At 45.3% G+C, this 21,987-nt stretch overlaps 2 protein-coding genes across 6 annotated transcripts in view; one reads left to right on the top strand and one right to left on the bottom strand.

Moving 5' to 3' along the window:
* Positions 1 to 10,174, bottom strand: part of LOC121543160 (Fc receptor-like A) — a 29,408-nt gene extending 19,234 nt beyond the window's left edge. For 2 of the 4 annotated variants that reach the window (XR_006657134.1, XM_045205685.1), the window contains exons 1-9: positions 9,972 to 10,174; positions 9,651 to 9,703; positions 9,437 to 9,469; positions 9,035 to 9,346; positions 8,765 to 8,894; positions 8,371 to 8,552; positions 7,830 to 8,168; positions 7,576 to 7,668; positions 7,396 to 7,481 (exon numbers count right to left, since the gene is read on the bottom strand). Coding sequence is in view for 3 of the 4 variants with exons in the window: in XM_045205685.1 (XP_045061620.1) it covers positions 7,408 to 7,481; positions 7,576 to 7,668; positions 7,830 to 8,168; positions 8,371 to 8,552; positions 8,765 to 8,894; positions 9,035 to 9,346; positions 9,437 to 9,469; positions 9,651 to 9,702 (1,215 nt within the window). In the remaining variant the exon portion in view is untranslated. Of the gene's footprint in view, positions 1 to 7,208; positions 7,298 to 7,395; positions 7,482 to 7,575; positions 7,669 to 7,829; positions 8,169 to 8,370; positions 8,553 to 8,764; positions 8,895 to 9,034; positions 9,347 to 9,436; positions 9,470 to 9,650; positions 9,704 to 9,971 lie in introns of those variants that run through there. The other 2 variants (XM_045205684.1, XM_045205686.1) reach the window with 2 other exon arrangements.
* Positions 10,175 to 10,310: 136 nt separating this feature from the next.
* LOC121543874 (KH homology domain-containing protein 4) lies at positions 10,311 to 21,927 on the top strand. 2 transcript variants are annotated; one of them, XM_045205678.1, is made up of 14 exons: positions 10,312 to 10,486; positions 13,923 to 14,115; positions 14,319 to 14,447; positions 14,662 to 14,741; positions 14,908 to 14,960; positions 15,094 to 15,260; positions 16,553 to 16,764; positions 16,955 to 17,015; positions 17,182 to 17,239; positions 17,347 to 17,549; positions 17,734 to 17,877; positions 18,869 to 18,984; positions 19,232 to 19,323; positions 20,418 to 21,927. In XM_045205678.1, exons 1-14 carry the CDS (start codon positions 10,458 to 10,460, stop codon positions 20,669 to 20,671), a joined length of 1,791 nt encoding a protein of 596 aa, XP_045061613.1. In that variant the 5' UTR covers positions 10,312 to 10,457; the 3' UTR covers positions 20,672 to 21,927. The 2 variants fall into 2 exon arrangements, with proteins under 2 accessions (XP_045061612.1, XP_045061613.1); XM_045205677.1 differs by lacking the exon at positions 20,418 to 21,927 and having other exon boundaries at positions 10,311 to 10,486; positions 17,347 to 17,560; positions 18,897 to 18,984; positions 19,232 to 19,322.
* Positions 21,928 to 21,987: the final 60 nt, after the last annotated feature.

The raw sequence follows: 21,987 nt of genomic DNA, 5'->3' as shown, positions 1-21,987 counted from the left end.
CTGATGTTTTTCCTGGAGAGAAGTGCCTTCCTCGCTGCTCTTCTTGACACCAGGCCATCCTCCAAAAGTATTCGCCTCACTGTGCGTGCAGATGCACTCACACCTGCCTGCTGCCATTCCTGAGCAAGCTCTGCACTGGTGGTGCCCCAATCCCGCAGCTGAATCAACTTTAGGAGACGGTCCTGGCGCTTGCTGGACTTTCTTGGGCGCCCTGAAGCCTTCTTCACAACAATTGAACCTCTCTCCTTGAAGTTCTTGATGATCCGATAAATGGTTGATTTAGGTGCAATCTTACTAGCAGCAATATCCTTGCCTGTGAAGCCCTTTTTGTGCAAAGCAATGATGACGGCACGTGTTTCCTTGCAGGTAACCATGGTTAACGGAGGAAGAATAATTATTTCAAGCACCCTCCTTTTAAAGCTTCCAGTCTGTTATTCTAACTCAATCAGCATGACAGAGTGATCTCCAGCCTTGTCCTCGTCAACACTCTCACCTGTGTTAACGAGAGAATCACTGACATGATGTCAGCTGGTCCTTTTGTGGCAGGGCTGAAATGCAGTGGAAATGTTTTTTTGGGGAATTAAGTTCATTTTCATGGCAAAGAGGGACTTTGCAATTAATTGCAATTCATCTGATCACTCTTCATAACATTCTGGAGTATATGCAAATTGCCATCATAAAAACTGAGGCAGCAGACTTTGTGAAAATTAATATTTGTGTAATTCTCAAAACTTTTGACCACGACTGTACTTTGCCATGTTGCTTACAAAACAAAGAACAGTTTCTAAAACTGTATCTAAGGCTCTGGTCTGTCCTAGGAGTGGGGGTAAACAGTAGGCAAGTTCTCTGCTATCTGCTTTATGTTTTAATTATTATTATGGGTATAGTGGAGGGTCACTTGCTTTTTCCCAAGAGTTCAGGGAGGGTCGGGTAAAAATATATTTTACTGAAGGAGGGCAATCCATTTTCATTTCAGAGAGGTCTGATTTTCTCCAGTTATCCCTCATTATAAATAATGTACAGTTTCTTGGTTAGTATTCAGAAAGGCCTAAATGTAATTAGTGATGGGGAATCTCAAATCCACAGAGCGAGTGGACCTACACAGGGGGTAAGGAGGGAGCTGGTCAGTCCTGTAGAGACATATTGGTAACACCAGACTCCTTAAACACTGATGATGAGAAACATTGGTGATGAGCAGTTTGTTGGATTGGTTGGCTGATGGGAAAATGCCCTCTTCCATGGTACCATCATCAACAAGACCCTCTGGAGACATCCAAAACCAAAGTGGCTCCAATAATTACGTGATGTCAACAAATGACGCATTCACTTTCATGGCGATTTGGGTGAACTGTGGAAAATCCTGTGGATTTCAGAACTGTTCTAGCCATCTGAATGTGCATCCTGGCCGTTCTGTCTGTATGGTTGGGAGCCCCTCCTGAAGTCTTGGGCTTCACCGCCATGTGTTTCCATTTACCTGGGTTACCTCAGAGCGTGACGTTCCTACCGCAGTTATTATCCAGCGCCCTGTGCGGTCACTCCGTGGGGGGCGCTTCTTCTGTGAAGTTAATGCAATAGCCATCCACCTTGAGACCCTTACTGTCACAGACAACTAGATGGACTCAGAGACCTTCTAAGTCCAACTGGGCTCTCGGACTAGATGTTATAGGGGAGATACAGCATATTTGACAGAGATGCTGTACAAAGAAAAACATATTGGCATGCTCTTGGGACGAATGTAGGGTTCATGTGGGAATGTGCTCCACGGATCCCAAACTTACAACAAAATGACAGAAATGGGGGGTTAAACTGAAGCTCATCCAAAACAGACATTTCGCTCCATTTTCGCCATTGGGGATTTGACAGTGTGGAGCTGGTCGTTGAATATTGCCCGTGTCAGGCATATTGGACAGGCCTTGGGTGTCAGTGTATTCTCATACTCCATATATCAGATGATTAAGTTATCCCTCAGGTCTGCTGGGATGACTGAGTGTTTGATAAACTTCAAACACGTTGTGTTTATTCGACCCAACCAAACCGGCGGAAAATATTGTCTCAGTCGGAGGCTTAGCCAATCCATAAACTGTGGGTTTGTGTTGGTAGTAACCAGCCCCTGCAGGTCGGGTCCAACCATAACTTCTGCCCTCCTGCTCTCCACAGAAACGTCTTATTTCACCCCGAGACGGCCAGCAGTGTCTTCGTCCTCCTCTCCTCTCGTCCGCAGGGAGAGCAAGAAGACAAATATGTTCTTTCAGGAGCGGTGCTCTGTTACCTGAGTTTCCTAAATCCAGCACATGTCTATTTCCTGGAACTGCTGAGTGTCTTTCCATCCCCTCGCCCCTCCGCCCCACCCTCCAGACCCTTCTCTCAGCCAGTGTTTGGGCCTGGAGCAGGTGCCCCTCCCCTGGGCAGCCTGCTTAGGAAAGGCCCCTGCTGTGCAGATGAGACTGGGCCGCAGCCCGGGCCAAGCTCATGCTGTGAGGGGTATAAGAGGCTCCCTTCTCTCCAGACACGCACAAAAAAGATTCGCCTTGCACTCCTCCTCTTCTTTTCGCTCTGCTTCTCTCCAAAATGCAATCTTCCCATCTGTTTTCCCTCTCTCAAATCACTCTCTTTCTCTACTTTGCCACTCTCTCTGTTTCCCTCTCTCTCTGCCTCCCTGTCCCTTCTCTCACCCCATATGACTTTATAAAGGTTACAGACAGAAGCACGTCCATCAATGCTGGAAAATTATGAAAAACATGACTACTAAAAAAGGTTTAATTCTTTACTCAAGCTATCAAAATAAGCAGTAAGAGTTACTGTAGTTACTCATGTCCTGTAGTTCCTCATGTCCTGTATGCCAAGCTGTGTGAGCAAAGAAACGTAATATATTGACTCCCTGAAGCATCACAACCAGCAACAACTGACACATGGTTACTTACTACATCATTTAATGTGGTAACAACATTTATCAAAGTATCAGGGTAGGGTTTATTTTAGCGAATGCAATCGAAAACCTGTTCAAAACTCCCCTACTCGTAATTGCTGGTTTGACAGCAAACACTCAAACCAGGGAAAATAAAGTGTCTCTTTGTTAACCTCATGGCACCTCCACCATGAGGCACCCTCCTCCCCGCCACGTCCCCTGTCTTCACACTTCCCTGTCAGCCGCCAACATCAGGCGAGACCCAGGCTTGTGTGCCTTGAAGGCTGGAGGTTACATAAACCTACATAGGCACTGCAGTTCGCACATCGGCTCTTACTAGGAAAGACTGTAAATATGGCATGTCTCTCCATCCCTCTCCAGGGCTTGACATTAACGCTTGTTGCCTTGTCTGGGACAAGTAAAAACATTTAATAATGTTGGACAAGAATAATATAGAGTTGAGTTGTCCGAATGGACAAGTAAAACAATCGCACAAATCACAATATCAAACAATTACTCTGATCAGAATTGGATCAGAATTTGATCATTGTCCCCCCTGGACACGATGTACTGCTGTTCTCCTAATTTCTGCAGAGCGCATCGAGTAGGATTGTATTGAATTGACAGGAGGAGTCTTTCAATCATCCCGGGTTGTGAGCTTTTGAGATCAAAGCAAAGAGCCGTGTGTAGCCGCGTGTGCACATTTGTTGGTATTCCGTGCTAATTAGTGAGTTATTTGCACAGTTATAGCACAGTTTCGGTCAGCAAACAGGGTTTGTACAGTCATGAAAATCCTGGAAAAGTAATGGTGTGCAGCTGTGCGCATCACCTACGTGTGCTAGTGCGAGTCGGTCAGAGTAGAGAGAGAGAGACATTGCAGCAGGTAGGCCAAGCCTATACAGTGAGGGAAAAAAGCATTTGATCCCCTGCTGATTTTGTACGTTTGCCCACTGACAAAGAAATGATCAGTCTATAATTTTAATGGTAGGTTTATTTGAACAGTGAGAGACAGAATAACAACAAAAAAATCCAGAAAAACGCATGTCAAAAATGTTATGAATTGATTTGCATTTTAATGAGGGAAATAAGTATTTGACCCCTCTGCAAAACATGACTTAGTACTTGGTGGCAAAACCCTTGTTGGCAATCACAGAGGTCAGACGTTTCTTGTAGTTGGCCACCAGGTTTGCACACATCTCAGGAGGGATTTTGTCCCACTCCTCTTTGCAGATCTTCTCCAAGTCATTAAGGTTTCGAGGCTGACGTTTGGCAACTCGAACCTTCAGCTCCCTCCACAGATTTTCTATGGGATTAAGGTCTGGAGACTGGCTAGGCCACTCCAGGACCTTAATGTGCCTCTTCTTGAGCCACTCCTTTGTTGCCTTGGCCGTGTGTTTTGGGTCATTGTCATGCTGGAATACCCATCCACGACCCATTTTCAATGCCCTGGCTGATGGAAGGAGGTTCTCACCCAAGATTTGACGGTACATGGCCCCGTCCATCATCCCTTTGATGCGGTGAAGTTGTCCTATCCCCTTAGCAGAAAAACACCCCCAAAGCATAATGTTTCCACCTCCATGTTTGACGGTGGGGATGGTGTTCTTGGGGTCATAGGCAGCATTCCTCCTCCTCCAAACACGGCAAGTTGAGTTGATGCCAAAGAGCTCCATTTTAGTCTCATCTGACCATAACACTTTCACCCAGTTCTCCTCTGAATCATTCAGATGTTCATTGGCAAACTTCAGACGGGCATGTATATGTGCTTTCTTGAGCAGGGAGACCTTGCGGGCGCTGCAGGATTTCAGTCCTTCACGGCGTAGTGTGTTACCAATTGTTTTTTTGGTGACTATGGTCCCAGCTGCCTTGAGATCATTGACAAGATCCTCCCTTGTAGTTCTGGGCTGATTCCTCACCGTTCTCATGATCATTGCAACTCCATGAGGTGAGATCTTGCATGGAGCCCCAGGCCAAGGGAGATTGACAGTTTTTTTGTGTTTCTTCCATTTGCGAATAATTGCACCAACTGTTGTCACCTTCTCACCAAGCTGCTTGGTGATGGTCTTGTAGCCCATTCCAGCCTTGTGTAGGTCTACAATATCGTCCCTGACATCCTTGGAGAGCTCTTTGGTCTTGGCCATGGTGGAGAGTTTGGAATCTGATTGATTGATTGCTTCTGTGGACAGGTGTCTTTTATACAGGTAACAAGCTGAGATTAGGAGCACTCCCTTTAAGAGTGTGCTCCTAATCTCAGCTCGTTGCCTGTATAAAAGACACCTGGGAGCCAGAAATCTTTCTGATTGAGAGGGGGTCAAATACTTATTTCCCTCATTAAAATGCAAATCAATTTATAACATTATTGACATGCATTTTTCTGGATTTTTTTGTTGTTATTCTGTCTCTCACTGTTCAAATAAACCTACCATTAAAATTATAGACTGATAATTTCTCGGTCAGTGGGCAAACATACAAAATCAGCAGGGGATCAAATACTTTTTCCCCTCACTGTACAATAATGATAGGCAACAGACTAATTAGATAACTACATAACAACTAACTACATATCGTGTAGCCTGGCTAGTTATCTCGCCAGCTAACGCTTTACATTAACATGTATTAATCTCACCGGCACTCAAACCGCAAATGACCGACAAGCAGTTGATGAACGGGTGCCTTAAAGCTGGAATCCTTAATGCGTCCGTTTTCTTTTTAAACCATCAAATCAAATCTTATTTGTCACATGCGCTGAATGCAACAGGTGTAGACCTTACCGTGAAATGCTTACTTACAAGCCCTTAACCAACAATGCAGTTCAAGAAAGAGTTAAGAAAATATTTATTGAATAAACTAAAGTAAAAAACAAAATTAAAAGTAACACAATAAAATAACTATAACGAGGCTATATACAGGGGGTACCGGTACCGAGTCAATGTGCGGGGATACAGGTTAGTCGAGGTAATTTGTACATGTAGGTACGTGTAAAGTGACGCGTGACCATAAGCTTGACAACAAAAATTATGACAACAGTGGTGGGGTGGCCAGTGGTGCCTTTTCCCCCCTACTGCAGATTCCACCTTTAATAAACCAATGCAACATACTCCGGTTGTAAAACCGTCTCTCCAGCGCTGAATATTGGGATCAGAAAAATAATTCTGCCACTGTTGGAAAGCTGGGATTCCCCTCTATTCAACATTGGCCATGTCATTCTCACAACTTCAAAATATATTCTTAGAATAGCCTAGTTGACAAATAAATCCCATGCTGTCAATAGATCTCCCCTAAAACCTGAATATTTTAGCCTTACAAGGTTATAGATCAAAATGTCTTAGTTAGTTACCTTGCTTTGAAGTAGCCTACTAAAGCCATTTGATCCCTGATTCATTGAATGAGGAAATTATTTTATAAAGAAAGAAAAAGTATTTGGTTGTAATTGTAGGCCTAATGTTGCAATATTTTATAGGCTATGAAGAGTCCTCCAGGCGAGCCTTAAAGATGGAATCCGCAGTAGGGGCAAACAGCGCCACTGGCCACCCCACCACCGTTATTGTTTTTGTTGCCGAACTGAGGAGCATCGCGCAGCATGGTAAAAAAAAATGGTGCTCTTTTATCGCGCGTGCAATGACGTCGGGGGGGGTTCTCTTCATGGCCTATAAAATATTGCAACATTAGGCCTACAATTACACCCAAATACTATAATAATTAATTGTATTTAGTACAATTTTCAATTACCTTTTTGGCCCATTGTGTTACAGACCAATTTTTTTTGGGGGGGGGACAAATGACTTGAGCTTTCGGACAAGTAAAGAATCTGTCCTACTTAAGGACAAGTGGCTAAAAATGTTTAAGTCAAGCAGTGTATCCCTCTGTCTCTCCCTCTTTCCCTGTCTCTGCCCATAAACAGTACTCCCTTGTCAAGTTGGGCATCAAAGTTCCCCTGACTTCTGACCTATTGACACTTAGCTCATCTGAACCCCATTCCTGAACCTACCCTTCAAAATATTTGGAGACATAATGCAATTCTCAGATCTTGGCTCATTCATCATATGACACTTTAGGTCTAACAGTTCACCACCAAATGGAACAGAAGGGCAAACATATTATAGCTTGCCTTTTACTGTTGAGGGTCACTCACTTTTAATCAACTGGTGGTGGGCAGTTATTTATTTTAAAAATATGGAACTTTATGTGTTATGAGAAAAGTGTTGGCTCTATTTGAAAATACAGGAATGTTGCTGTGTCGAATCAATGTATTATTTGAGTGCCACATTGTGGTGAAAATAAAACGAAAACATTATTCGGTCAAAATTCTCCAAATAATTTTATGTTTATTATTCTACCCTTCAATGTTGTAATAAACGATAGAAAGTTGCTCAAGTCAGCTGGGTCCAGATACATCTGCAAGATTACAATAAAACGTCTGATCAAATTAAGATCCTACATCTGTGCACTAATACAGCCATGTGAACTACATGGGTTCTCACAACACGTCTCACCTGTCCTCCCTCTCAATTTGGTCCCTGTATTGTACTGCGCTCATTGCACTGCAATTCTCCTTGTCCTCTGCCTCTGAGCTGCCATCCTGCATGGTCACACAAAAAGAAGAGATAGGTGTTGAACTGACTCAGTCCCAGAGAGTCAAGAGTCAGACTGAGATCCACTATGCTGCCGCTTACGTCTCATCACGTATTGTCTCACAAAAAATGCCAACGGGGCCACGGAGAGGATCAGGAAGGTACCAAAGCAGGTGACCAGTATCAGAGACAGGTCTGGATGACGGCAGCATGAGAGAGATCAGGATACAAAGTGAATGGTAAAGATTGGCAGTTTTGGCACCAGAATAATGAACATGATTTCAGACCAGCAATGAGGAATGACAACCTATGGCAATTGGCAAACTAAACTTTCAGGTGATACAGTATGAACTCACTGTCTAGTGTGATGCTGATCTCCTGGCTGCTCCTCCTGGCCCTGCCTGCTCTGACCACACAGCTGTAGGTCCCCATGTGACAGCTAGAAGCCCTCGCCACGCTGTACAGCCCACTGACAGAGTCCCTGACCACCGGCCAGCCGTCCCTCAGGAAGGAGAATGTTACAACCACTGTGGTCTGGTTACGGTCAGGATCAGGGTGACTATGTAGACCGTGGTTACCATGATGTTGGTTCAGTTTGCTGTCGCTAAGCTGGACCTCACAGGTGAGGTTGAAAGCGCCGCCCTCTTTGACCACGGTCGAAGGAGATGCTGACAAAGTCACTGATTTGAAGCGCTCTGGGGAGCATATTGATCACACAGATTGATTAGAGGAGGAAGTTGAGTAAATGATAGATTACAAAGAAGTGAAATATATTCCAACTGTCACAGACAAGAGCTAGAGTAATGAGTGAGGCTTTTCAAATAATCTCTGAAAAAGAGCATGACACCACTTGCAAGACAAGACACCCATTACTCATGTGCTACACTCTCCCCTCACCAATGACATTAACAGAGACTGCCTGGCTGTATTGAGTGTAGAAGACTGGCTGTCCTCTCCCTGCTCTGCACCAGTACTGGCCTGTGTGTGTGACAGAGGCACGCCACAGTCTGTAGACCGCCCCACCTCCACCACCGCCTCCAGCACTAGCCCACAGCTGCTCCACAGGGCCTGTGTCCTGCCTAATATAGTGTTATGAACATTAGTCTGTTCCACTTGTCAGTACATTCCAGTTCATGTACACATGTTTTACTATAATCACTCAGGGAGTGATGGATACAACATGTAGCCTAACACCCACATTCTATTAGATTGAACTGAACTCTATCACACCTCCCAACCTCCATTATAAACCATCAGAGAAGCAACATAAAGAGGGAGCCGGAGGTCACACCTGTCTTTGTGCCAGTAGAACTGCCAGCCCAGCCCAGAGTGGCCAGGTAACTGACACGCCAAGGTGACTGTGTCCTCAGTGTACACCTGTCGTCCTGGCTCCACGCTCAGAGTGGGCGTCAGTAGAACCTCTGTGAACACATGCAGAAGCCTAGAATTTAAACAAACAGTGGGCTATGTTTTGGCAAAGAACACAAAGTGTATATTTCAAGACAGTGCCCAGTCTGCCCCACCTAAAGTCTACATTAGGATCCCCCCACTGCGTTCTCACTTTCCACAGTAACCTGCACCTCTCTGCTGTGTCTCTGTGCACCTGTGTGGTCAGTAACAGTACACCTGTATCTGCCAGACTGGCTCTGAGTAATCTTGTCTATCTGCAGAACATGGGACCCACTGGCCACAGTCACGTTCTCTCTCACAATGCTGTATGTCAGGGCAGGTGCAGGGGTCGGTAGGGGAGGTTCCCTGTTATTATGGTTCCCTGGTACCAGCCCAGCCAGGCAGGTGAGGGTCAGAACCTCTCCCTGGACCAGGAGTAGGCATGGGTTAGCCTTCAGTACCACAGAGGACAGCTGTGCCTGGGCTGAGACAGTTTGCTACATCAGACAACTTGATCTGGAATATGATTAATGGTCTGAAAATGAAGAGTGTGTGGTATTTAAATTATTCTCACCTGATGATGGATAGGCCACCAGTGTACTCAACACTAGAACAGAATTGACAAGACATTATGCATAATAAGGCTTGGACCTGATAACCAAAACACAGACATATAGTAAAGTAGGCTAAGCCTATGTGGCACTGGGTATTACATTTTAGCCTGCAGATCTATGATCTAATTGCCAAGATGATTATAAAAGTTTAAACTTGGCTGATAGCCTACTTACAAAGTACATGAAGGAGAGACATTCCTGAGCTATTCAGAGTGACTTCCTTCATTCTAAAAAATAAATAAATAATGGTTAGCAACGGTAACTAGGCTAACGGGTTTTTAAGAAATAGCCTATAGTTGGAGCGGGAAATCAGTTTACTGAAAATTGTAAATAAACAGTCAATTAGGCTAATTAAAAGGTCCACAAAGCACCACACAGCTTGAAAAAAGTTGACAACAATACATTTTACTCATGCAAGAAGCTGCAATGGGGCCAATGTTATTTTTTTTTAACACAGAGACACATCAACACGTGCTGACAACAACCACCGCTTACCTGGCTCACAACCATAGTTTCCATAGTTTACCTGGCTCTGGCATCATAACCTCAGCATCCTGCTTGTAAGATGTCTGGTCCCTGGTGGTCCTACATTTTCATGTGGACCAAGCTGTGTGCTACGGGCTTTCATTTGGGAAACCTGAACCGTCATTAATCTGGTTCCTATCCGCAACACTCACTTGGGGTGCCAGGAAAGCGATGAGAACAGGCAGCTGCAGGACTGCATCATCACGTGAGACGCGACCTGCTCAGCTCGAGCTGCTCAGCCGGCGTCGTGCGCCCCCTAGCGTCTCACAATATATAAGATAATATGTGTGAGGAAAGCAAAATTCAACACAACACCGGTCCCTTTCCCACAAAAACGGAAGTGGGAACGATATCGCACTACAACACTGTCTGGACAAGCTATCTTGAAAGTCTAGTGGAGTTTGTATTAACGTTAGTGTTTTTACGCGAAGAGAAATTCAACCAAATAGGAGATTGATGTCATTTGGTGGACCACAAAACGGCAGGTGAGTTGAAAGAACATAGAACGTTGTGTTATCACGGTGCATTTTACTGCAGATTTGCTCAACACTGAGCAGCAGGCAGCACAACGCTAGCTAACTAATGTGTAATGGCGGAGTGCTTGTAGCTAGCTACGTGGGGTATGGGTAGCCAACTAGCTGTCGCTGCCCAGTTTAGAAAGAGTGGTTGGTTATGACATGTAACTAGCTAAGAGCGCCGGGTGTTAAGTTTCTATTTTGCAAATCAATGCGAGTTGGCTACCTAGCTAGTTATTAGTTAGCTAACTAACTAATGTTGTTTTGGTAAGTTACAGTAACTAGCTAGCTATGGTTGCTTGCTAACATTGCTAGTACTGTAGTTAGCTCGTTTTGTTTGTTAGCTAGCTAGCGAACTGAAGTAAGTAAGCACAGTAACGTTAGTAACAAAACTGTTGGATAACCAACAACATGAAAACAAGCCACAGTGTTACTTCAATTAATGTTAACGTTAGATGGCAAAGACTAAGCTAACTTGCTAGCTAGCCCAATTATGTAGCTAGCGTACCTTACCTAGCTAGCCTACGAACTCTCAGAACCCTGTCATTTATATGTGGTCATTAAAGGGGCTACCTGCAGTTGCTACATCAATTTTTTTTAAACTTGTAAATAATGATATGTACCCATGAATTCTTGAAAAATAGAATTTATGCAGAAATCGCTCCGCCATTTCCTGATTGCTATAATTGTAATAGCTCACCTAATTTCAGTTTGAACAAAACAGTACAGTGTAGAGATTCATTGTACCATCTAAACCCCTATGAAATATATTTTCCATAACCAAAAATGTTGTATTTTTAGCTGTTTGAAGCTGGTGTACAAAAGTAAAAGACGCAAAAACGAAATTTAAGAATGGGAAGCATATAAATAGTGCACACAGAACAGATCTACCCCTTCTTAGATTTGCGTTCAAATGTATAACTAACATTTATATGTGAAATTGGTCGTCACCCAAAACGTTTAGTGTGTATATATATATATACTCACACACACACACTATCAGTCACTAATTTGAGGGTTTTTATTTATTTTTTACTATTTTCTACATTGTAGAATAATAGTGAAGACATCAAAAAGATGAAATAACACATATGGAATCATGTAGTAACCAAAAAAGTGTTAAACAAATCAAAATATATTTTATATTTGAGTCTTCAAAGTAGCCAGGCTTTGCCTTTGACAGCTTTGCACACTCTCGGCATTCTCTCATCCAGCTTCACCTGGATTGCTTTTCCAACAGTCTTGAAGGTTCCCACATATGCTGAGCACTTGCTTTTCCTTCACTCTGCGGTCCAACTCATCCCAAACCATCTCAATTGGGTTGAGGTCGGGGGATTGTGGAGGCCAGGTCATCTGATGCAGCACTCCATCACCCTCCTCCTTGGTCAAATAGCCCTTACACAGCCTGGAGGTGTGTTGGGTCATTGTCCTGTTGAAAAACATATGATAGTCCCAGTAAGCGCAAACCAGATGGGATGGCGTATCGCTGCAGAATGCTGTGGTAGCCATGCTGGTTAAGTGTGCCTTGAATTCTAAATAAATCACAGACAGTGTCACCAGCAAAGCACCATCACACCTCTTCCTCCATGCTTTACGGTGGGAACCACACATGCGGAGATCATCCGTTCACCTACTCTGCGTCTCACGAAGACACGGCGGTTGGAACCAAATCTAAAATTTGGACTCATCAGACCAAAGGACAGATTTCCACCGGTCTAATGTCCATTGCTCGTGTTTCTTGGCCAAGCAAGTGTCTTCTTCTTATTGGTGTCCTTTAGTAGTGGTTTCTTTGCAGCAATTCAACCATGAAGGCCTGATTCCCGCAGTCTCCTCTGAACAGTTGATGTTGAGATGTGTCTGTTACTTGAACTCTGAAGCATTTATTTGGGCTGCAATCTGAGGTGCAGTTAACTCTAATGAACTTATCCTCTGCAGCAGCGGTAACTCTGGGTCTTCCTTTCTTGTTGCGGTCCTCATGAGAGCCAGTTTCATCATAGCACTTGATATTTTTTGCGATTGCACTTGAAGAAACTTTAAAAGTTATTGAAATGTTCCGTATTGACTGACCTTCATGTCATAAAGTAATGATTCATTGTCATTTCTCTTTGCATATTTGAGCTGTTCTTGCCATAATATGGACTTGGTCTTTTACCAAATAGTACCCGCAAAACACCAGTCTCAACGTCAACAGTGAAGAGGCGACTCCGGGATGCTGACCTTCTAGGCAGAGTTGCAAAGAAAAAGCCATATCTGACTGCCCATCTTAATCTTTTATTTTTATTGGCCAGTCTGAGATATGGCTTTTTCTTTGCAACTCTGCCTAGAAGGTCAGCATCCCGGAGTCGCCTCTTCACTGTTGACGTTGAGACTGGTGTTTTGCGGGTACTATTTAATGAAGCTGCCAGTTGAGGACCTGTGAGGCGCCTGTTTCTCAAACTAGACACTCTAATGTATTTGTCCTCTTGCTCAGTTGTGCACCGGGGCCTCCCACTCTTTCTATTCTGGTTAGAGCCAGTTTGCGCTGTTCTGTGAAGGGAGTAGTACACAGCGTTGTACGAGATCTTCAGTTTCTTGGCAATTTCTCGCATGGAATAGCCTTCATTTCTCAGAACAAGAATAGACTGACGAGTTTCAGAAGAAAGTTATTTGTTCTGGCCATTTTGAGCCTGTAATCGAACCCATAATTGCTGATGCTCCAGATACTCAACTAGTCTCAAGAAGGCCAGTTGTATTGCTTCATTAATCAGCACAACAGTTTTCAGCTGTGCTAACATAATTGCAAAAGGGTTTTCTAATGATCAATTAGCCTTTTAAAATGATGAACTTGGATTAGCAAACACAACGTGCCATTGGAACACAGGACTGATGGTTGCTGATAATGGGCCTATGTAGATATTCCATTAAAAATCAGCAGTTTCCAGCTACAATAGACATTTAAAACATTAACAATGTCTACACTGTATTTCTGATCAATTTGTTGTTATTTTAATGGTGGAAAAAATTGATTTTCTTTCGAAAATAAGGACATTTCTAAGTGACCCCAAACTTTTGAACGGTATAATTATTATTTTTTACACACATGGGAGTAAAACAAAAAGTAAATGTAAACCAACACTATAGAGCCTCAAATTGTTAAAACTATCATTTTGATATCATGGATGATCAGTTGTTGCATCCATAGCTCTGTCCATCCCTCAGCATTTTACAGAAACGGGTGGGGAGGGGCTTTGTTATTGCTGATTGCTGCTTTTGCACTGCCCTCCATTCTCCCTCTGACCTCTCTGCTTCTCCAATCCCTTCCACTTACCATTAACCTCTTTCTCTCCCTCTTATCTCCCCTGCCTTTCTCTTTCACAACCCTTCCCCACTCTCTGTACCCCGCCCCGCCCCTCTCTTTGTTCCTCAGTCGCCGTAGTAAATGGGACCAGCCGGGCCCAGGTCCTGGTTCAGACCAGATGGGGGAGGCGGAGGCGACTCCTACGGGGGCTCTGGACGCTGCAGCTGCTGTGGCAGCTAAGATCAACGCCATGCTGGTAGCCAAGGGCAAGCTCAAGCCCTCCCAGATAGGACCCCCTGGACCGACTGGACCCCCAGACAGGGTAAGGGTAAGGAAACCTCTTACACTGAAAACAAACTGTTTGTCTCTCACCTGTAATCTCTCTTCTCTCTGTCTTTGTTGTCTGTCCCTTTCTCGCCTACCAATTCTGTAATCCCCTCGCTCTTCATCTCTCTCTTTTTAGAGAGATATTGTTGTAATTGTTAGCATGCGGTACATATAAAAATGAATCTTTGTCGTCACCAGCTTGTGGGTGCAGGGAAGCCCCAGCCCCCTATGAAAACGAAGGATGACCTGGTGGTGGCGGAGGTGGAGATCAACGACGTTCCTCTCCCCTGCCGGAACCTGCTGACCCGCGGACAGACACAGGACGAGGTCAGAGCCCATGACATCATTATGATCTTTAGACCCATTGATTGATTGATTGATCTGGGCAACAGTCAAACTTACTGCTATGTTTATCCAGCTCTTTCTCTGTGCGACACGTACATGTACAGACTGGATCAGTGTCATGTAAACCAATATGGGACTTAGTGTCTCACTTGAGGACAGTAAATGACCAGCTTCTACTTCATTCTATTGTGTGAAGATCAGCAAAGTGAGCGGTGCTGCTGTGTCCACCAGGGGGCGATACATGGCAGCAGTGGAGAAGTACAAGGCTCCACAAGGGTGAGTCCTGCTTCACACTTGCTTTATTACCACATTGCTCTACCAAGGAGGTTACTGGTTACTTGCTATTTACTTTTGTCCATACAGACAATTAGATCTGTTGTCTGATTGCATTGTACAACCAAAGCTTAGGCTACTGACTGACTGCTTCTCTCTCTGTCGTCAGGGACCGACCCCTCTATCTCCACGTCCAGGGCCAGACCAGGGAACTTGTCGACAGTCAGTACATCTCTATTTACCTATACTAATTTGATTTAAGATGATCATCATTTCTGAACATCAAGATCACCAGGGACCGTCTTTCCTGAGTTTCTATGTTGTGACGATCCAGTCCATCTCTCGCTCTCTCCAGGAGCTGTGAACCGCATCAAGGAGATCATCACGAACGGAGTGGTGAAGGCTGCCACCACCTCCTACAGCGGAACCGGAGCCACAGTCCCAGTCTACCAGCAACACAAACCCCCGCCCCCCTCACTGCCCCCTATCAACCACCATCACAGACCACACTTCCAGTCTGGGGTAAGCAGTGTTTTCCACAACTACATAGAGTAGCCAGCCAAATAGAAAAACTAGCCAGCCAGGGCAATGGAATTTCCTGAAGATGTATGAAATAGTTGTTTGGGATATCGTCTAGGCTTATATGATCAGGACTATTTTCTAAGTAAGAGAAACATTTAACATGTCTTCTTGAGATTAAAGTGTTATTTACAAAGTCTTAAAAAAAAAAAAAATGTTTTACCTTTATTTAACTAGGCAAGTCAGTTAAGAACAAATTCTTATTTACAATGACGGCCTACACCGGCCAAACCCGGACGACGCTGGGCCAATTGTGCGCCGCCCTATGGGACTCCCAATCACGGCCGGTTGTGATACAGCCTGGAATCGAACCAGGGGGTCTGTAGTGACGCCTCAAGCACTGAGATGCAGTGCCTTAGACCACTGCGCCGTCAGTCTGGAAAGCCCTGACATCTTAGGAAAGTAAACCTAGGGAATCTTTTGGTTTACTCGTCCCGATGCGATACCATGGACATATAACCACGTTGCATGATTTCTGAATGGCGAAGGGATATAAGAGATCGACTTTATTCAGTCAGTTTAACACTTTTTATAAACTAGTCAACACTTGCTGTTCAGTTGTCAATCAAAGCACAGTAAATAGCCTACTATGGGCCACGGTTCCGCATGGCTGGCTATGTGAAACACGCAAAAGAAAAGAATGTGCCAGAAGACAATTAGGCTAAGTCTTGGATTTCGTTACCGCTTACATTACATGGGACGTGCAAATTCACGAGCATCATGCTTTCTCTTTCCTCCATGTAAAGAAATTTGACTGCAACCAACCTCGGCGCACAGAAATTGTACCGGAAGGCAGGACAGACAGCAGACTGCATTTCCCTGCCATTGCTCGCTTTGTGACTGACAGGCACCTATCCTATTAATAGATCGCTAGAAGATGCATATTGTTCTATCAGGAGAAGGCTCGAGGCACTAGCGAATTGAAACGTTTAAATGAAAAGTGTCCTAGTTAATATGAAGTGGAAAAAGTAGCCGGCTGAAAATGAGTCTTTAACCGGCTGATTAGCTGACGGCCGGCGATAATGGGAAAACAGAGTTTGTGTGTGTGATTGTCGTTCAGTGTGTGTCAATGTTATTTTGTGAGTGTGTCGGGTAGAGGGGTGGGGGGGTGGGATCCAAGCTGAATAGTCCCTTTTCATGTATATCTCTTCAGAAATACATTTATCCAATCAAACTAAACCATATTCCTCATTCATGAATCTATAAGACTCGCATCCATATCCTTCTCCTTCCAGATGCACTATGTGCAGGACAAGTTGTTTGTGGGTCTGGAGCATGCCATCCAGGGCTTCTCAGTAAAGGAGAGGGTGGAAGGTCCAGGCAGCTCCTACCTGCAGCACATCCAGGCTGAGACCGGGGCCAAGGTCTTCCTCAGGGGGAAGGGATCCGGCTGTCTGGAGCCCACCTCTGGCCGAGAGGCCTTCGAACCTATGTACATCTACATCAGGTAAGTCTCATGGACTAGACTCATGTTCATATGTTTAAACTCAGAGAGGGCCTAGAACCCATGTACATCTACATCAGGTAAATAGCAGTATTAATAGATAGTCTGGGGGACTAAAGTCCATGTTCACTTGTATTAGCTCAGAGACACAGAGCTTAGAAGCCAGGCACACCTTAACTCCTCTCTTCCCCAGTCATCCCAAACCAGAGGGCCTTGCTGCAGCTAAGACCCTGTGTGACAACCTGCTGCAGACGGTGAGTGTCTAATGGTTTACTGACTGGGACTCGGTTCTTTGTTCCCTGTACACTGCTCTACTTTCAGCAAAGCCGTGTTTTAAAGCTGTCCCATGTGAAGTGCATTGTATTATGCAGATGGGCTCTGTTTGCCATGTGGATCGGTGACTGTGTCTCTTCCCTCCAGGTTCATGCAGAGTATTCTGGCTTCCTCAACCAGATGAGTGCCATGATGCCTACTCCCGGTACACACACACACACACACACACTCTCTCTCGCTTTCTTTCTTTTTTAAGAATCTCTTGGATGTGTCATCACGTACTGACGTGTTGCTCTTCCTCTCCTCGTCCAGGCTTTATGCAGCCCCCCATGGCCAACGGGATGCCCCCCCAGCCCTCTTACTATCCCCCAGCAGGGTACCAGCCCAGCTACCCCCTCCCTGTACCTCCCCCCCAGCCCATTCCTCCCCCCTATGCTGTGCCCCCTCCCATTCCCCCTGGGGTGCCCGCCGGTCTCCCCCTCCCAACCGGTACGCCCCCCCCCCTGCACCTGTCAGTTTACAACAGGTAAGAGTGGCCAATCACATTTAGACTGGTATGGACCTATAATACAGTACTTTGAGATTATTACATCTGAGTTATGAAACTAGATGAGCAAACATTCTCTTTTGATAGGTTGTATATATGATGTATTGAACATGCATTGCATCAAAGTAGTTTTTTTCCCTTTTTGTCTCCAGACTCTCCCACCTGCTCCTTTCCCACCCGCCGCTCCGGTTCCGCCCAAAGCTCCGCCTCCCGTGGTCTCAGCCAATCCGCCACAGAAGAGACGCTTCACTGAGGAGGTGCCAGACGAGAGGGACAGCGGTCTGCTGGGATACCAGGTGATTTACCTCTTTTATTCTTCCACCTTTCTTATGTCCTGTCGTCGTTCCGTCTGTCCATTCTGCTTCTATCATTGTCTTCCTGTTTTGTCTTCTCTCCATGTATCTGATATGTTCCTCGTTCTGTTAGTGAGAATCATACAAATAAATTCAGTCTGTCTCTTGTCTGTAATTCTGCGAGTCTGCACTCTATAGAAAAGGTTTGCTTGTTGAGTGAGATTGAATGGGCCTAAGTGTCTGTCTGTTCAGTGTCAACTTGTTTTTTTCCCCCTAGTAGATCTTATGACGTTCATTGTAACCATTAGCTGTTATTATCTGAGTCCATGTATTATTGGATTATTAAAACTTTCAGATTATGGAGATTCTGAAAAGGTATTGTTGGATAATCATCAAATGTACTTCAATATATTGAAATTAGGGCCGAGACGATACTAGTTGGTATCATGGCAAGGAAACAAAACACAAAGCAGATTTAGCTTCTTTAGGAAAACAGCCCTAATGTTGGAAACCAACATCATTATGTTGTCAACCAGAGTCACATTTATTTATTGTCCAAGCTATAGCACACAATGTTTTTCATACAGCAGGTTTTTAAAGGACTGAAAGTTTGGCCTGCATCGTGTTTTCATTTTTGCCATGGAGAAAATATTGCAATACTTGTATTGTCACAGCCCTAATTGAAATGTGTCCACTTGATTTAATGATATGTTACTTTAATACAGTTCATTCCAATTTTCTGATTATGTGCAATCGGAGCATGCATAAATGTAAAAGATAATTTTTATTCTCAACTGCTTAAATAAAGTGTAGTGAAAAGGAAAAAACATTTTGGGATTAAACTTTGCATCTCAGTTACATTCAATAGTTTAGATAACTCTATGCTTACTTGCATAGTTTTCTTATGTAGGCCTACTATCAATAATAGTAATTTAGGGGAGGGGCTACTTGGGAGGATGTGTGCTAATGCGCCTGTGTGTTTTTCTGCTCATAGCATGGACCCATTCATATGACTAATTTAGGTGCAGGCTTCCCTGTGGGCAGCCCCGGCCCCGAGGCTTCAGGACCCCCGCCACAGAGTTCCTCCGGGCCGCCGAGGGAGAGGGACAGGTACGAGATGGGGGAGACGAGTCGCTCTCCTTTAAAACAGTGTTCTTCATTCCAGATGCTGGACACACAGGCTTTTGTTTGCTTGTGATTGATGTTGAGAAAAAACAAAAAAGTGGTTGTCCCACTGGCTATCATATGTTGAATGCACCAATTTGTAAGTCGCTCTGGATAAGAGCGTCTGCTAAATGATGTAAATGTAAAATGTTGTGCAACACTGACCTCTCTCGCTCTCCTCCCCCCTCCCCAGCAGTAGGCAGTTGATGCCTCCACCACCCATTCCGATGAACGGAGGCGTGACACCCAAGATGGAGGAGAGGAGGCCGCTGCAAGGCCCCCTGGGTAAGGGCCCCACCCCCCCCCCTCCAGCTCTGGTTGTCCTCCACCCCTCCCCATCCATGGCCTCTCAGCCATAAGCACGCTGCCCACCCCCCTTGGTTGTCAGTAGTCTGAGTCAAATAGCATTTTGCATGCAGACATGCTGTTCTCACAAGTGACATAACAGGTTATAGCAAATTACATCAGACAGGCATAGTGTTCCTCGATAAGTTCTGAGTTGAAAGTTCGTAGAAAGTCGGTCAGTTCAGAATCAACAACTGGGGTAAGCTTCGATCCCCCACTGCCTCAAGTAACTCTGTCATTGATCCTAAATCAACCCCTAGCCCTAGGCACTGTGTAGGTCTGAGAGGATTTGATAGGTGTAAGCAATATGTAGCAAATTGCAATTTGCCTGTAAAAGGGAAAGGTGGAGTTATTACCATACTGCTTACACCTGTTATTTGATCATGTGAGATCTAGGAGGTGTCTAGGGGGGCTAGGGATAAATTTGAGATTGGGAGTCCACCTCTTTCGCTCTAGCCGGTGCTGTCCCTTCGCCAGCCGTCCCTTTCTGATGACGTCATCAGACTGGAGTGTCTGTGCCTGTGTGTGACCCCCTCACTAACAAGACTCTCTCTTTTTTTGTGTTCTTTCTCTGTTTTTTTCTTCTCTTCCATGTCTCTCTGGGGGGGATGCCGGATGGGGGTGGGGCTCTTCTCCTGTGGCGCTGTCCTGCATCGTGATTGGACGGCCCTAATGCTGCCGCTCCCCACCGACCAATGACTGCCGCTGCTGACACATGCCCCTCTTCTACCTAACTCACCCCTGCTGCCAAACACAATGCAATCTATTAACTGTTTGTCTCTCCCTATCTGTTGGTAAACAATTAACTTCCAATTGTTGTTTTTGAAACCTTTGTGCTGGTCTTTGGTTGTGTTCTTTCTCTCTGTCTCTCTGTTTGTATGTGTACCCCCTCTCCCCCCTCTCTCTCCTCTTTCTCCCTCATTCCTCCCCCACCCCTCTCCTCTTTCTCCCTCATTCCTCCCCCACCCCTCTCTCCTCTTTCTCCTTCATTCCTTCCCCACCCCTCTCTCCTCTTTTTCCCTCATCTCTCTCAGATACCTCAGTGAAGAGGATGAAGACTGGGCTCGTGGCGTACACTGGTGACTCTTCGGACGAAGAGGAGGACCACTCCACCCCCAAAACCTTGGGGGCAGGTAACCATGGTAACGTCGCTGGGGCGCACCACTCCACCCCCACGTCATCCTCGGGCTGGACTCTGGGGTACCGCTGCCCCCCTCCGCCTCCCCAACGTGCCAAAACACAGCAGGCACAGTCACAGCAGCCCATGCCCTTCTGGATGGCCCCATAACACAGGAGTATTAAACCTCATACTCACCCCACCCCATCCTGTCTCCCCTCCCCTGACACCGAGGGCCTTCTGGATGGCCCCATAACACAGGAGGATTAAACCTCATACTCACCCCACCCCATCCTGTCTCCCCTCCCCTGACACCTAGGGCCTTCTGGATGACCCCATAACACAGGAGGATTAAACCTCATACTCACCCCACCCCATCCTGTCTCCCCTCCCCTGACACCGAGAGCCTTCTGGATGGCCCCATAACACAGGAGGATTAAACCTCATACTCACCCCACCCCACCCCATCCTGTCTCCCCTCCCCTGACACCTAGGGCCTTCTGGATGGCCCCATAACACAGGAGGATTAAACCTCATACTCACCCCACCCCATCCTGTCTCCCCTCCCCTGACACCGAGGGCCTTCTGGATGGCCCCATAACACAGGAGGATTAAACCTCATACTCACCCCACCCCATCCTGTCTCCCCTCCCCTGACACCGAGGGCCTTCTGGATGGCCCCATAACACAGGAGGATTAAACCTCATACTCACCTCATCCCGTCTCCCCTCCCCTGACACCGAGGGCCTTCTGGATGGCCCCATAATGAAGATCTTTTACACTCCAAATTGAGCCCCAGTCCCCCTTCTTCCCTTTCCCCTGAACCATCACCTCTACCTGCTCCTCTACTTCATAGAATCTCTTTTGTGATTGCTTGGATTTCCTTAAAACAGTTTTGCCATGCGCTCAGCAGTAAAGCAGAGTTTGTGTGTGTAAATGGATTAAACAGACCGGCTGACTCAGACAAAGAGAACAGACTCAACTGCAGCCAACCAGGCACAACCAGAAGAGTGATGGACTGGATAAATGGTGACAAATCCAGCAAGATGCCCCAGACTTCCACACAGACACAGATTCAAGTGTGCTCTGAACTCTGTATAGGAGACACAGCTGCGGAACGGACACTCATGGAGGATAATAGTACCCAGTTTCTGGTTGGTTTGGAACGTGTCGGCTCCTGGTTTTACTAGTGTAGAAAAACACTGAGGTGGAAGAGATATACAATGCATTCTAAAGGATTTATTTGTAAAAAAAAAAAAAAAACGTATTTCCCTCATCCCTGTTTTCTTTCCTGGTCCAAATCTTAATCAGATCTTCCTCTTCCTTCATTGAGTACAGATCATACAAACATGCTTGTTGGACTTTTATGAAATGCAATTGACTCAACTGTTCTAATGCTTTTGTGGAATAAATTAGCATTATTTATCGCTGTATGATAATTTATTTCAAGACAACTTTGACAGATCGTGCAATAGAGAATAGGTAGC

Source organism: Coregonus clupeaformis, chromosome 20, assembly GCF_020615455.1.
Source record: "Coregonus clupeaformis isolate EN_2021a chromosome 20, ASM2061545v1, whole genome shotgun sequence".
Taxonomy (NCBI): domain Eukaryota; kingdom Metazoa; phylum Chordata; class Actinopteri; order Salmoniformes; family Salmonidae; genus Coregonus; species Coregonus clupeaformis.
The sequence above is the reverse complement of the archived record's forward strand: the minus strand, read 5'-3'. Positions and strand labels throughout refer to the sequence as shown.

What these genes read in the sequence shown, in the direction of transcription:
- LOC121543874 (XM_045205678.1), top strand. Translation starts at nt 10,458, where the DNA reads ATGTCATTTGGTGGACCACAAAACGGCAG. An exon ending in GGTGGACCACAAAACGGCAG is followed by an intron (nt 10,487 to 13,922) that starts GTGAGTTGAAAG and finishes TTTGTTCCTCAG; the next exon opens with TCGCCGTAGTAAATGGGACC. An exon ending in TGCCATGATGCCTACTCCCG is followed by an intron (nt 17,240 to 17,346) that starts GTACACACACAC and finishes CTCCTCGTCCAG; the next exon opens with GCTTTATGCAGCCCCCCATG.